The sequence below is a fragment of the Hippopotamus amphibius genome, chromosome 5 (assembly GCF_030028045.1).
Source record: "Hippopotamus amphibius kiboko isolate mHipAmp2 chromosome 5, mHipAmp2.hap2, whole genome shotgun sequence".
Classification (NCBI taxonomy): Eukaryota; Metazoa; Chordata; class Mammalia; order Artiodactyla; family Hippopotamidae; genus Hippopotamus; species Hippopotamus amphibius.
The window spans coordinates 174,637,389-174,651,475 of record NC_080190.1 but is presented as its reverse complement, the minus strand read 5'-3'; the positions used below and the strand labels follow the sequence as shown (position 1 = coordinate 174,651,475).

At 48.2% G+C, this 14,087-nt stretch overlaps 2 protein-coding genes across 11 annotated transcripts in view; one reads left to right on the top strand and one right to left on the bottom strand.

The window, feature by feature from the left end:
• The window catches only part of ZNF250 (zinc finger protein 250), a 50,799-nt gene that overhangs the window by 20,711 nt on the left and 16,001 nt on the right, over positions 1-14,087 (top strand). For 4 of the 10 annotated variants that reach the window (XM_057736809.1, XM_057736805.1, XM_057736808.1 and 1 more), the window contains exon 1: positions 11,087-13,810. Coding sequence is in view for 2 of the 10 variants with exons in the window: in XM_057736800.1 (XP_057592783.1) it covers positions 11,021-11,225 (205 nt within the window). In the remaining 8 variants the exon portion in view is untranslated. The other 6 variants (XM_057736800.1, XM_057736799.1, XM_057736801.1 and 3 more) reach the window with 5 other exon arrangements.
• LOC130854341 (collagen EMF1-alpha-like) lies at positions 634-10,225 on the bottom strand. The gene is made up of 7 exons (XM_057737033.1): positions 10,206-10,225; positions 9,687-10,011; positions 8,747-9,304; positions 7,683-7,796; positions 6,570-6,828; positions 5,045-5,231; positions 634-4,102 (listed from the first exon to the last, which is right to left on the bottom strand). The coding sequence occupies exons 1-7, from the start codon at positions 10,223-10,225 to the stop codon at positions 3,886-3,888; spliced, it is 1,680 nt and encodes a 559-aa protein (XP_057593016.1). The 3' UTR covers positions 634-3,885.

Below are 14,087 nucleotides of genomic sequence, written 5' to 3'. Positions count from 1 at the left end.
ACACAGGTTCAACCCCTGGTCTGGGAAGATCCCGAAAGCCACAGAGCAACTAAGCCCGTGTGCCACAACGACTGAGCCCGCGTGCTGCAACTACTGAAGCCCGAATGCCTAGCGCCCATGTTCCACAAGAAGAGAAGCCACTGCAATGAGAAGCCCGCACACCGCAAAGAGTAGCCCTGGCTCTCCACAACTAGAGAAAGCCCGAGTGCAGCAATAAAGACCCAAAGCAGCCAGTAAATTAAATAATAAATAAATAAGATTTTTTAAAAAGAAACAATAAGGGAAAACAATGATAAATTTGACTACACAGAAATAAATTTTTGCATGATCAAAACCTATATAATCAAAGTAAAAAGACAAATGACAAACTGGAGGAAGTATTTACAACTTATACATAGCATATATAAAATTAATATATAAAAGGTTATTTAAAATTAGGGTTTCACTTTCAACAAATGGTGCTGCAATTATTGAATAACCATATACCAACAAAATGATTCTCTGTCCTTACCCCACACCATATAAAAAAATTAACTCAAAATGTATCATCAACCAAAATGTAAAGCAGAAACTTCTAAAAGAAAACACAGGAGAAAACCGTACTGACCTTCACTTTAGTGATGATTTATTAAATAGGACACAAAAGGCAGGAAATTTCAAGGAAGGAAATCAGTGAATAGGACCTTGTTAAAATTTAAAACATTTGATCCTTGAAATTAAATGAGATGAAAAGGCAAAGCATAAACTGGGAGAAAGTATTTGCAAAACATATATCCAAAAAAAGACTTGAACCCCTAGAACTCAATTTGAAGACAAATAACCCAACAAAAAACAGGCAAAAGATCTGAACAGACACTTCACCACAGAATATATAGAGACGGCAAATAAGCACAAGAACAGCTATCCAACAATGCTGAGCATTACAGTGATGCAAATTAGAGCCACGGAGAGACACCACTCTGCACCCACTGGAATGGCTGATTTGGGAAACAACTGACTATACCAAATGTGAGCAGTGTGTGGAGAAACATCACATCTGCTGGGGCATATGAAGTGGTTAAAAATACTTTGAAAAGAGGTCAGCAAGTCCTTAGAAAGTTAAACATACATCTGTTATGCCACCCAGCCATGCCCCTCTAGATATTTACCCAAGAGGAAGGAAAACACAGGTCCAGACAAAGACACATAAATGAAATGTTGCAGAAATCGGTCCGACACACCCGGAGGGTTGGAGAACTCAGATTTACTAAACCAGCAGCCACAGACGAGCTAACGCTCCAATGTTCTGGGCCCTGAGCTCAGAGTGAGCTTTACTTTTATAGGAGTCTGTGCACATGTTTGCAGTTAGCATTGGTAGATTGGTTACTTGGTTTACAGAGCAGAGATGTTTCCAAACAGAAACTTACAAGAGCAGGTGTGAAACATTCCATATTTAGCAAAACATCCTATGGTTACATTTGATTGCTAAGTCATCCTGTTTTTGTTTTCTGGGGCACAGCAAGCATATTTTACAAAAGCAGAGGGAACATGGAGTTATTTTTAGCTGAGTGCAAGTTTCTAATTTTCCTCTTCAAAACCTCTGCAACAGTTTTAGCTGCCATAGCCAAAACCTGGAAACAACCCAATGTCTATTACAGGTAAATGAGTAAATACATTGTGATACATTCTTACAGTGGAATGCTACGCTGCCCCCCCCCCCTCAAAGGGACAAACTATTGATACATGCAGCAATCCAAAAAAAATCTCAAAATAAATATGCTGAGTGAAAGAAGCCAGGCCCACCCACCCCCAAAATAATAACTGCTCTAGGACTCCACATATATGACTCTAGAGAATGCAAACTGAGCTAAAGGGACAGTAGATTCCTTGCAGGCGATGGGAAAGGGCCTGTGTTTAGGGCTGATGGATATGTTCATTGTCTCTCAGTTGCAGGGATGGTCTCACAGGCATACATTTATATCAAAGTGAACAATTAAATATGTGCAATTTATACCACAATAAAACCTTTAGAAAAGACACAGCAGTCAAATGTTTTTAAAGATCAATGTAGCCTTATAGTGTATTTCCCCCTAAGAAATTTCCATTTCTCTTCTCTGAACAGGGTGTTTCTAAGTATCCTCAGCTGTGCACATTAATTAGGTTGGGGATGAAGTGAATGATGAAAGTTGATGAAATCCGGTTTAGAGAATATGTTAAAAGTGATTTTGAAGTCTCCTCTTTACAACCATCTCTCTGGCATCAAAATGATTTTTTTTAATTTTTTTATTTATTGGCTATGCTGGGTCTTTGTTGCTATGCACGGACCTTCTCTAGCTGTGGAGAGTGGGGGCTACTCTTCATTGCGGTGCTTGGGCCTCTCATTGTGGTGGCTTCTCTTGTTGTGGAACATGGGCTCTAGGTGTGTGGGCTCAGTAGTTGTGGCTCGCGGGCTCTAGAGCACTGGTTTAGTAGTTGTGGCACATGGGTTTGGCTGTTCTGCAGCATGTGGGATCTTCCCAGACCAGAACCCATGTCCCCTGCATTGGTAGGCGGATTCTTAACCACTGCACCACCAGGGAAGCCCTCAAATTGATTCCTATTGTAACTTTTCAGGTTGCATCAAAAAAGACTGTATGGGCTTTTTTTCCCCCCAATTTTTAATCTTAAATGAGTTGGTATTAAAACTTGTTAAATCTTAAATAATTTGGTGTTAAAAACAGAGCTTTTAAAAACCTGCAATTTATGTTACAAAGGATTAACATAATAGTGCTTCTTAGATTTCATAGTTAGATGTAGGATGTGATTCTAGGTCTAGTACTTACAATTTCTGTGACAAGTTTGTTAAATTTCATAATGCTCAGTTTCTGTTGATAATATTATATGTAAATAATATTCTCTAATTTCACTGTTGTCGAGAAAATTCATACAAAGTGCCTCAGACATGGTCAGAACTCAATAAACAGTATTTTAGAATCTAATTTAGTTTATAGAAAAAGTTAAAATACAACATAAATGAATGATATTATATTAGAATGGTTTGCACTTGGGTGCACAATTCAGAAAGTTTTGTTGCATATATGCTTATGTAGGGAAAGATTATTGTTTCCTAAAACATGATTTATGTTTGGTATAATATCTTACACCTGTGTCTTTAGATGATTATTATAATGGTAATGACGATGATGACGCCTTTAGCGATTGTAATATTTCAGTGAAAAGGTTGATCTGGAACTTAAAAAGAAAAAAGAAAACATAATAGTGCTTCTAAAATCAGAGGGAAGAGACCAGCAAGCAAGTTCACAGACAAGCAAGTGAAAGTGGCTCTTAAACATATGAAAAGATGCTCAACTTCACCCCCAAGAAAGATGCGAAAGGAAACCACACCAAGATGCCATTTCTTGCTTCTCAGATTAGCAAAATACCAAATAGTTGACAACACCCTTGGTCCACAAGGCTGTGAGGAAACATCGCCAGTGGAAATGCAAGATCCTACAACCCTGTGGAAGGAAACTGGGCAACATACAGCAAAAACAGATTACAAATGTCCATTTCTAGAATCTACCCTGAAATTAAACTTGCAAAACTATGAACAGACCTATATAAAGCTACTCATTATAGCACTAATTTAAATGGCAACAGATGTCCAGTCATAGCAGACTGGCTGAATACACTATGCATATTCACAACAGAGGCGACTACAGCTGCTGAGAGGAGAAAGGGACATCCCTAGACTCTGCAGAGGAGAGATCGCCAGGACCGTGAAGGGAAAAACGCCAAAATGCAGGGCAGTTGGGGCAGAACTACTGTTCATTGAGGTTCACTCAGAGTTTTCGAAATGGAGGGAGAAACTATAGCATCGATAAATGGCTACTAATAAACGGCTACTGACCTTGTGACGGTACAAGGTCAGTGGGAACAGGGAGAGGAGCAAGACCTCTGAATGTACTTTGTTTTGTAAACTTGACTTTGGAACCATGTAAGTTTTCCATAATCATAAAACAAAATTATATCGAAATTCAAAAAATACAACTTTAGGGGCTTCCTAGGTGGCGCAGTGGTTAAGAATCCGCCTACCAATGCAGAGGTCACGGGTTCGATCCCAGCTCCAGGAAGATCCCACATGCTGCAGAGCAAGTAAGCCCGTGTGCCAAAAAAAAAAACAAAAAAACAAAACAAAAAAATACAACTTTAAAAAGCAAAACCAAAATGAAACAAGTGAATGAACAGAGTTAGGGTCTTAACCCCACAGAAACAAAAATTTTCAATTTACTTTGAAGCAGCGTAATATTCCAAGTGGGATATATCCTAACAACAAGAAGAACTGAAAAAAAACCCCAAAAATCTAGGCTAGGAACTTCCCTAGTGGTCCAGTGGTTGAAAATCTGTCTTGCAATGCAGTGGACGCTGGTTTGATCTCTGGTCAGGGAACTAAGATCCCACATGCCACTGAGCCTGTGCACCACAACTGAGAGAAGCCTGCACACTGCAAGGAGGAGCCCACATGCCCCAATGAAAGATCCTGTGTGCCGCAACCAAGACCCGATGCAGCCAAAAAATAAAAATAAATAAATATGTTGGGTTTTTTAAATTAATTTATTTTATTGGCTGTGTTGGGTCTTTTTTGCTGTGCGCGGGCTTTCTTTTAGTTGCGGTCAGTGGGGGCTGCTCTTCATTGTGGTGCGCGGGCTCCTCATTGCTGTGGCTTCTCTTGTTGTGGAGCATGGGCTCTAGGCGCATGAGCTTCAGTAGTTGCAGCACATGGACTCAGTAGTTGTGGCTCACGGGCTTAGTTGCTCTGTGGCATGTGGGATCTTCCTGGAGCAGGGATCGAACCCATGTCCCCTGCATTGGCAGGTGGATTCTTAACCACTGTACCACCTAGGAAGCCCAATAAATATGTTTTTAAAATCTAGACTATTTTCAATAATCATACTGTTAATAATATTGACATTGATATTCTGACACCATTACATACAAATAATAAAGTAAATAAATAACTGTGTTTAGATAATTGGGGTCCAGGATTTTAAATATAGGAAAAACAGATACAAATATAAAACCAGACCTCTGGTGAGTAGAAGCTGGGGAAGGGTCTTCCAATCTGCCTCTATCCCGGCCTGGGGTCGAGTTGTGGGGGTCAGGGTTGGGGGTGCCAAGTGCTTTCTGACCCTGGTCTTCATGGCTTTGTAGCAGATCCTGTCCTGTAATCAGAGCCCACGGGTGACCTGAGCCAAGATGGCAGTGAGCACAGCCTATATTAAAAAAATAACAAAATAAAATAAAATAAAGTTAAAACCACCTAGCTCTAAATTTGAACTTTAAATATCACTGAATTACTGAATTCATTTTTTCCTTTTTTTTTTCTTTTTTTTTTTTTTTTTACATTTAAAGTAATATGTCCTAGCTCTGTCTACTGGCAATGAGCATCCCTGGAGCCCCACCCCCCACCCCCCACCTCTGTGGCCTCCATTTCCCACCCAGATGGACTAGGGCTCTTGAAACAAACACAGGTTCCAGCCTGAGGATCCAGGGGGTGTGGGAGCTGAGCCTGGGACATCTTGTCATATTAGAAATCTAGGAAGAAATCACTGATCAAAGGGCTTGTGTCAAAAAGACTCAGGGCCAACTTGAAGAGGTTCCCACTGACCAAAGACAGGAGGATATGAGTATTAATGTTCAAAACTGTAATGAATTAAAACACATTAAATATATTATAATTTTTGAGTTCAAATGATAATAGGGAAAAAAAGTACTTAGTTGGTCACCTCTGGAGAATGCTAGAAAACCTAATAAATATTGCCTTTATTTACTAACTTTCAGAATAATGAAGCATTTAACTTGCCTTTTCTCTATGGACCATATTTCAAGGCAACCAAACACTTGATATGGATAAGTCTGTCTTTACAGAACTGTTCCCACAAATACAGAAGGGATCCCAGTACCAGAATGTCAACATCTGAAGGGACACCAATACCAGAATGTCACCGTCTTGCAAACTCCGAGTGAACTGCACCCAGGCAATGACTGTCAGTGGAAATCCAAGCATCCACTTGTGACGTATTCTTGTCCCCGCCAACCTAAACCCAATTAGTCTCTGTACGTTTGCAGGAACGTCTAAGGACAGAAGGGCACCACAAGAATCCAAATGGCAAAATCCCAAGTGTGAGAAACTCCACAGGATGCATGACCTGATTTTAATAAATAAATTTCAAACAGGAAAAAAAAGAGGCGGGAAAAGGCTATAGATTAAGAGACTTTAGAGCCTGTCGACCAAATGCATTGCGCATTTGTGTACCTGGTTTGAATCCTGATTTACACAAACCAATTGTGAAAAATGAAAATAATGTATGAGACAGATGGGAGAATCAGACACTGGACATTTCATAACAGGGGATAATGGTTACTATTTAGGTATGATAATGGCTTCATAATTACCTTTTGTAAGGGTCCTTATTTTTTAGAGACATATGGAAATGATGGGATGGGAAGGAGGTAACTGGGTAAAGAATAGGTGAGAAGAGATTGGCTGTGGGTCAACCACTGGTGCAGTTGTGTACTGGACATGCAGTTTCATTATACACTTTCCTTACCTTTGTGTGTCTTTGAAATGTTCGAGAATAAGAAGCTAAAAGGGAAAAACCTCTGCTTTGCCTGCTGCAGATAAAGGAAATCCGGGAGACTGGAAGCCTGGAGAGTTAGGGAGTCACCTCCTCCTGGACAACATGTGTGGACAGCTGAGGGCCCGGTCTCCTCACACCCTCCTGCCATCCAGCAAAGGACCCCGATGGGGCTCACAGGAGTCGTTTCCCAAGCGCAGTCAGATCTATGGGTCAGTTCCCAGAAGAGGTGCTGGAGGAAAAAACGTGTCCCTTCGTCACGCAGATCGATATGGACAGTGTGGTGGTGTGTGAGGTGTCTGTCCATCACTGCCATTCATCCCTTCGTTCACTGACTCGCTAGGCTCTCCTCCAGGTGCTGGGGACACGCCAGCGCACAAAATGAACAGAATCCCTGGAGCACTGAGGCGCCAGAGGAATAAGTGGGAAAGGTGCTTAAAAGAGATATAATTTGCATTTCCCTGGTTATGAGTGGGGTTTTTTTTAATTAATTAATTTATTTTATTTATTTATTGGCTGCATTGGGTTTTCGTTGCTGCACACAGGTTTTCTCTAGTTGCTGAGAGCGGGGGCTACTCTTTGTTGTGGTGTGTGGGCTCCTCATTGCAGTGGCTTCTCTTGTTGCGGAGCACGGGCTCTAGGCACATGGGCTTCAATAGTTGCGGCACATGGGCTCAATAGTTGTGGCTCATGAGCTCTAGGGCACAGACTCAACAGTTTTGGTGCACGGGCTTAGTTGCTCTGTGGCATGTGAAATCTTCCCAGAGCAGGGCTCGAACCCCTGTCCCCTGCATTGGCAGGCGGGTTCTTAACCACTGCGCCACCTAGGAAGTCCCATGAGTGGTTTTTTTTTTTGGGGGGGGCACGCTGTGAGGCATGTGGGATCTTAATTCGAGAGTATATGTCTGCACACACAGGCACATGGGCTGTTTTTAAGGGTGCTGTATGAGCTCACTCAGAGAGGCAGAACCACTCGGAGATAGAAATTATACAAATAAAAAATTGTATAAATAATATATGTGTTAAAGGGATTACACCTCATGCAACTGTGGGACATAAGCAGTTCCCGTCCGCTGTTGTACTTACGTCTGATGCTGGAGCAAGACAGGAGGCCAAGGACAAGCTGGGACCTGTGGTCGTGAGCTGCAGCCTCTGAGGACACACTGAAAAGGCTTTGTTTTCCTTGATGATGTGGGTGTCCTGCAGAAGGAAGGTGGAGCAGGTGCAGGCCTGTTGCTGTCTTGTGCCACCCAGTGGGCCCGGGGACATTGTGAGTGGCAGTGACACCTGCCCGGACCTTTCACAGCTCGCACCACCTCTGGACACACTCTCTACCTCACACACTGATTGTGTGTACTGCCTGCTTTCTCCACTCACAGGTAAGGTCCAGAACAGGGACTTACTGGGAATGTTGCTTGTCTTACTCACTCATGTAGCCCCAGCACTTAGAGCAGTGCCTAGCATGCAACAGGCACTCAGTAAATACCATGCTTGTGAAGCAGAGACGGAAGTGACAGAGCTAGACACACGCAAATGCTAGCTGTTGAACTGCTAAAAAAGAGTAGCCAAATACTAGTCGTTGAACACAATGAATGCAGGTGTTCATTGTATCGTTCTTTCAACCTTTATTATGCTTATTACATTTTAATATATGTTCAATATGTATTTTAATATGGTGTTTTTTCTTCAGATCTTTATTGGAGTGTAATTGCTTTACAATGTTGTGCCGGTTTCCGCTGTACAACAATCTCTCAACCTTGAGGAATAAACATTTTTAAAACAAGTTGCAGAGGAGAAAAAGAAAGCAGGGTGTGCTGAGAAGGTCCTAGAAGCTTCAGTTCTCTGTTGGGACCAAGACTGCTAGGAGAGCGCTCACGCCGCGTTGTTAAAAGGTAAACTGAGGCATATCAGATTTTTTGAAGAGGTTATTTGAGGAAACATAGGAATCGTGGCAGCGACGAACCAAAAGTGGTTAGCAGCGCTCTGCCAACACGCGCTGGGGGAGCGGTTTTCATAAAGAGGCAGAAGCACAGCGAGGACGCTGCTGGGCCGTAACTTAAGCAGCCGCCTTCCGCGTCTAGCTGGGGGCTCCGTGTCTCATTACGTTAACACTGGCAACCGGCCGAGACCATCGGGGAGGGTCCACTCACGGCGCCGACTCGGACGACCTGACGCTGGGCTTCCGTCCCGCGGCAGCGGGGCCCTGTTCCCCGGGGCGGGGGGTGCTGGCCGCGACCCCGTGGGCAGCTGAGCGCGCTCTCCGCCCCCGAGCCGGCGCCTGCTGCCCACCCGCCCCCGCCTCCAGCCTCGGGCCTCGCCCCAGACCAGCCCGCCGGCCCCCCGCCCTGCCGAGCTCTTCCCGAGCCCCGGCCGACGTGCCGCCCTGGGGGAGCCGGCGGGGGCGGCGGACGCGGCGACGACCACCCCTTCCTCCCGCTCTCGCTGGCCCTCCATACCGGCCGCCCCGGACCGCCCGCCGCCCCCCGAGGGGCGCACACGCCGGCGCAGGGGCACGGGGAGGCGGCCACCGCCGCCCACGAAGACCCTCGCCAGCCCGCGCCAGGCCCCGCCTCGGCGGGGTGACGCCCGGCGGCAGCGGGGCGGGGACCGGCCGCGCGGAGGCCCGAGGACCCGCCCCGTGGGCGGCCCGGACGCGGTGCGGCCTCTCTAGGCGCTGCGGAGGCCGCCTCTCTCGGTGGCTCCGGGGTCTAGGAGCCGGCGTCCGTCAGGAGAAGGGCGCCGGGCGGGGGGGGGCGGGGGAGGCGGGGCCCCCGGCGGCCTGGGAAGTGTCGCGCTCCGGGAGTGGAGGCCTGGGGGGCGTGGGCGGGGCCCTGGGAGGTGGGGCGCTCCGGGATTGGCGCGAGCGCAGGCGGGGCGGGGCGTCCCCTTTGTCTGAGCGCCGTGCGGGCGGCCGCCCCTGCGCGTGAGGCTGCGGCGGGGACGGTGAGTCAGGGCTCGCGCAGCCCTGGGACCCTTGGCCCGCGCGGCGGGCGGACGGGGCCCTCTGCGCGGCCGGGTGCTTTCCGCGCGCGCCCCTGCCCTTCGCGGCCCTCTCTCGCGGGCCCCGGGCCCTCCCCGCCCAGCCCCCGCCAATGGCGAGGCCTGGCCGGCGGGTGGTCCTGGAACCCCGCGAGCTCCGGCCTCGCGCGGCGCCCGGCTGTGCGCGGGGTCGCCCTCGGCGTCCCTCTGGGGAAGGCGCTCCCTCCCGAGTTCCACTCCCGCCTCCGTCTTCCGTCGAGCTCGTTTCCCGGGTGCAGCGAAGAGCCCTTTTCCGTGAGCGCGCCCAGCCTGGCGCGGGGTCCGCGGGCGTCCGGCTGCCGGGCGCTGGCCGGGCGCTGGCGGGGGTGGCGCGCAGCCGAGCCCGCGCTGGGCGCTGCCCTTGGCCTTTTCTTTCTCGTCGGCTCGGTTCTTGAACCTGCGTGTCGAAGCTACTGTGCTCAAACGGTCACTTGACTCCGTGTGATGTTTTGCTCTGTTTTGAGATGCAGGATTTCGAGTGTTTAATGGTCAAATATTTACTCTCGAGGCTTTTGGCTTTGTGCTGTGTTTGAAAGGGCTTTCCCTATTCCAAGATTAGTTTTAAAATAAACTCTTGTTTTTCGCCGGTACTTGTGAAATGCTGCCTCCATCTGGAATCATTTTGGTTGTGGGGCAAGTTGGCAACCCAGCTTCAGTTTTTTCTCTAAATCCTGATACTACCTACTGAATAATTTATTTCTCCATTGATTTCGAAAACCACCTTTGTCATGTGTTAAATTCTCCCAAGTCTTGGGCTCATTTCTGGGATTCGTGGTGCTTTGAGGTTGCAAAGGTTTTGATTTTGATGCAGCAGATCTGTGGGTCTCTGCCTCTCAGACTTTATTCAGGTTTTTATGATTTAACTTAAAAAATTAGCTCTTAATTCATTCATTAGCCGAATGCTTTCAGTTTATGATGTAAAATGATCTCATTTTTTACCCTGTCGTATTTTTTTAATCTCTGCTTTATGCCTAGCTTTCTGGGAGACTAGTTGAGCTTTGTACAAAGGTCTAATTTTAGACCCATTGTCCAAGTGCTGGTTACTGAACCATCTTCCCCATGATTTCAACACCGGGAGTGTCTCTGTTTGTTTATAGATGTGGCCCTGCTCTTCCCTTACAGTCCAGTCCCACTTGGCTCTTGGCACTGTGGCTTTGTGGATACAGTGTGGATACAGAATTATCATCACATTTCTAAGATTTCTTGTTGCCCTCTGTGAATAGAATCTTTTTCCCTGTGTGTTTTCTGACTCCGTGTTGCTGGTGTGTAGGAAAGCTATCCATGTGGATGCATGTCTGTGATCATTTACTTCCGAAGGTTGCAGGGTTGTGTTTTGGGGCTTAGAGGTGGCTCAGAACTGCCTCTTTGGAAGGTGCTTCCACCCTGGAGGGTGAGGCTCTGTGGAGATGAAGAAAGAGGGGGCGGGCCTTCCAGCAGGAAAACCTAGGGGTGAGAATTGTGAGGAAGAGGGGGGAGACCCTGGGAGCCACCCACCGCAGACCGGGGACTGGGAATGTCTGTCATGCCTGTCACTGTGGACGAGGGTCTCTGGAAGGAAGGCTTTTTTTTACATCAAGATCATCAGCAGTTCAAGCAAGAGTGATACTGAAGGTACTAAAGCCTAGTTTACAAAGCAAAATAATAACAGAGGTTAAATCCTAAGCTCCTTGTGTCTCTGAAGTCCTGTTTTTAGTTCCCGTCCCTTAGTCACCACCTGAGCCAGACTTCTCTTCGCAGAGTCTCACTGCAGTGTGACCACTGCTGCAGAGAATGTTGGCCTGTTCTGGTTTGGTTTGTTATTCCCTGGGGAGATTTCCAAACGTAATGAAATTCCTGCATTTGAAGAGTGATGGTGAACCCTGGGTGGGTGGCTGGGTCCGGTGGGTGGTTGGGTCGCTGTTGCGGGCACCCCTGGGGTGGGTGCTTTTTGTGCTTGCCCCTGTGTTGGGGCAGCATGGGCTCCCTAGGCAGCTCCTTAGAGCCAGTTCTGACCCTCGGTGGTGGTGATTCCAGCTCTGGGGACCATCTGAAAAGGATTTGTCCTGCCCACCTGTTCTCCCTGATGCCTGGAGCTCTGGGAATGGAGGTGGGCGTGGCCTGGTAAAAGCCGGGTTCAGCCCAGGTGGCTCTGGTGTCCTCCCAGCCGTGTCGGTTAGCAGCCTGCAGTGTTTTCTGCATATTTTTGCATCTGGCACAGACTTGTTACAGGGGACCCAGACCCTCTTGTCTACCAAAGTGCAAGTAAAGAAAAATGAAAAACCAGATAGTATCGTTTTTTAAATTTGTTTTCCCTATCTTATCAGAATGTTTCTTCTTCCATTTGGGCTGCTATAACAAAGCCTCACAGACCGGGCAGCCTGTAAAGCCACAGATGTTGATTTTTCACAGGGTGGAGGCCGGATGTCCAAGGTCAGGGGTCCAGCAGGGTCGGGTGAGGCCCTTTCCCTGGCTGCAGACTTCTGTGTCCACACATGGAGGAGGGGGTGAGGGAGCTCTGTGGCGTCTCTTATCAAGGGGACTCCACCTCCTGACCTAAGCACCTCCCAAAGGCCACACCTCCTAACACCCTCACATTGGGCATCAGGATTTCAACACATAACATGCATTTGGGGGACACGGACATTCAGAGCAGAGCAACCAGCATACTTTACGATACGCTTTTTTTCTTTGGCAACTCGCAGACGTTATCCGAGGCAGAGGTCTTCTGCTCTCGTGCTTTCCTGGGACCCACTGCAGGTGGGAATCTTGTGCCCTTCTCCCTCTCCACCCCTCTGTGCCTCGGGCCAACACTGGGTTTGCGTTAATCTAATCGGATGAGGTGACACTTAGTCAAGTGCTCTCATTAACCTCACCGTCCTCACAAGGCCCTCAGAGGGGGTGTGACGTCTCTTTGTCACTGGTGTGGACAAGGCTCACACCTCGTGGCCCTGGGTCATTGTCTGTAAAACAGGAGCATCGTGGACATGCTCCGTATCCCGTGCTTTTGCTGATGCATCTGGCCACCTGGTGCAGCCTGAACATTGGTCTTAGCAGCTGGAGGACTGGTGTGTGGAAGCACCGTCCTGGAGCCTCACAGGGGATTCGAACTCAAGGGCTGAGACTCAGCTCACTGTCTTTTAAATGAAACCACACACCTGGGCTCGGGACTTAGTGAAGCTCAGGTTCTCTATGTCTCAGCGCAGAAGGAATTCACAGCAAGAGGCAAAGTGATAGGTGAGAAGTGGATTTATTTAGAGAGATACACATTCCTTAGGCAAAATGTGGTCCCTCTCAGAAGGCGAGAGTGGCCCTGAAGTGTGGGGTGGTTAGTTTTTATGGGCTGGGTAATTCTATAGGCTAACAAGTGGGAGTATTATTACAACTTTTTAGGGGGAGAGGCAGGGGCTCCCAGGAATTGGGCCACCACCCACTCTTTGGCCTTCATAGTGGGCCTCAGAACTGTGGGGCCTGTGGGTGTGTCATTTCGCTGGTGCATTACAGTGGCCATAAAATGAGGCTCAACGTCTGCTGGAGGTCACCTTCCACCATCTTGGGCCCAGTTGGTTCTACCCAGTTCCTGTCGTATCTGACATCTGCACTGTTCTTTAAGGACTGTGCTCTGCCCCCTTCCCTCTGGGTTTCACGTCCATTCCAGGAGGGCGTGCACTGCCTAAGGGCACATCTGCTGCACCTAAATATGCCAGGTGATTTTCTTACCTGAGAAAGAGCGCATCAGAAACTCCACTTCCCCATTGCTGCTGGCAGTAGTTGTTCACCTGGCACTTGTTGCTGCTCTGAAGGGTGGAGTGTGGTCTCATTGCTCCTGTACTTTCTTTTTCTTTTTTTGAGAAAGTATTTATTTACTTATTTTTATTTTTGGGCTGCGTCGGGTCTTCGTCACGGCACACGCGTGTGTCGGAGTGCGTGGGCTGGTTGTGGTGCATGTGCTCAGTAGTTGTGGCGCACGTGCTCGGTAGTTGTGGCACACATGCTCGGTAGTTGTGGTGCACGTGCTCGGTAGTTGTGGCGCACGTGCTCGGTAGTTGTGGCGCACATGCTCGGTAGTTGTGGCTCACGTGCTCAGTAGTTGTGGCAGGCAGGCTGAGTTGCCCCACGGCGCATGAGATCTTAGTTCCCTGACCACGGATTGAACCCGTGTCCCCTGCTTTGGAAGGTGGATTCTTAACCACTGGACCCCCAGGGAAGTCCGTGCTCCTGTAAGTTCATACACTTATTCTGCAAACGTTGAGCCACTGGCTGCTCTACCGGGACAGGAAGAGGGGTGTCAGAGCAATGAGGCAGAGCCCTGCCGGGGGCTCAGGAAAGGCCTCGGTGAGAAGGCGACTTGGCCAAGCACCAGCGCAGGGGCAGGAGCCGCCACGGCTGAGGGGAGGCCCTGCGCAGGGCTGGGCAGCCTCAGGAGTGGTGGAGGGGCAGGGTGCGGGGTGGGGTGGGCTTGGAGCCAAGGACAGTCACTGTGTTCCCCTGGGGGGC

Bases quoted from the DNA above. Each gene is read 5' to 3' on its own strand.
- LOC130854341 (XM_057737033.1), bottom strand. From the start codon at position 10,225: ATGGAGGCAGCATTTCACAA. The intron at 6,829-7,682 runs GTAAGTACAACA...TTTTTCCTCCAG, and splicing joins GTCTTGCTCCAGCATCAGAC to CACCTCTTCTGGGAACTGAC. The intron at 5,232-6,569 runs GTAAGGAAAGTG...TTTTTAATATAG, and splicing joins CATTTCAAAGACACACAAAG to GCTGTGCTCACTGCCATCTT.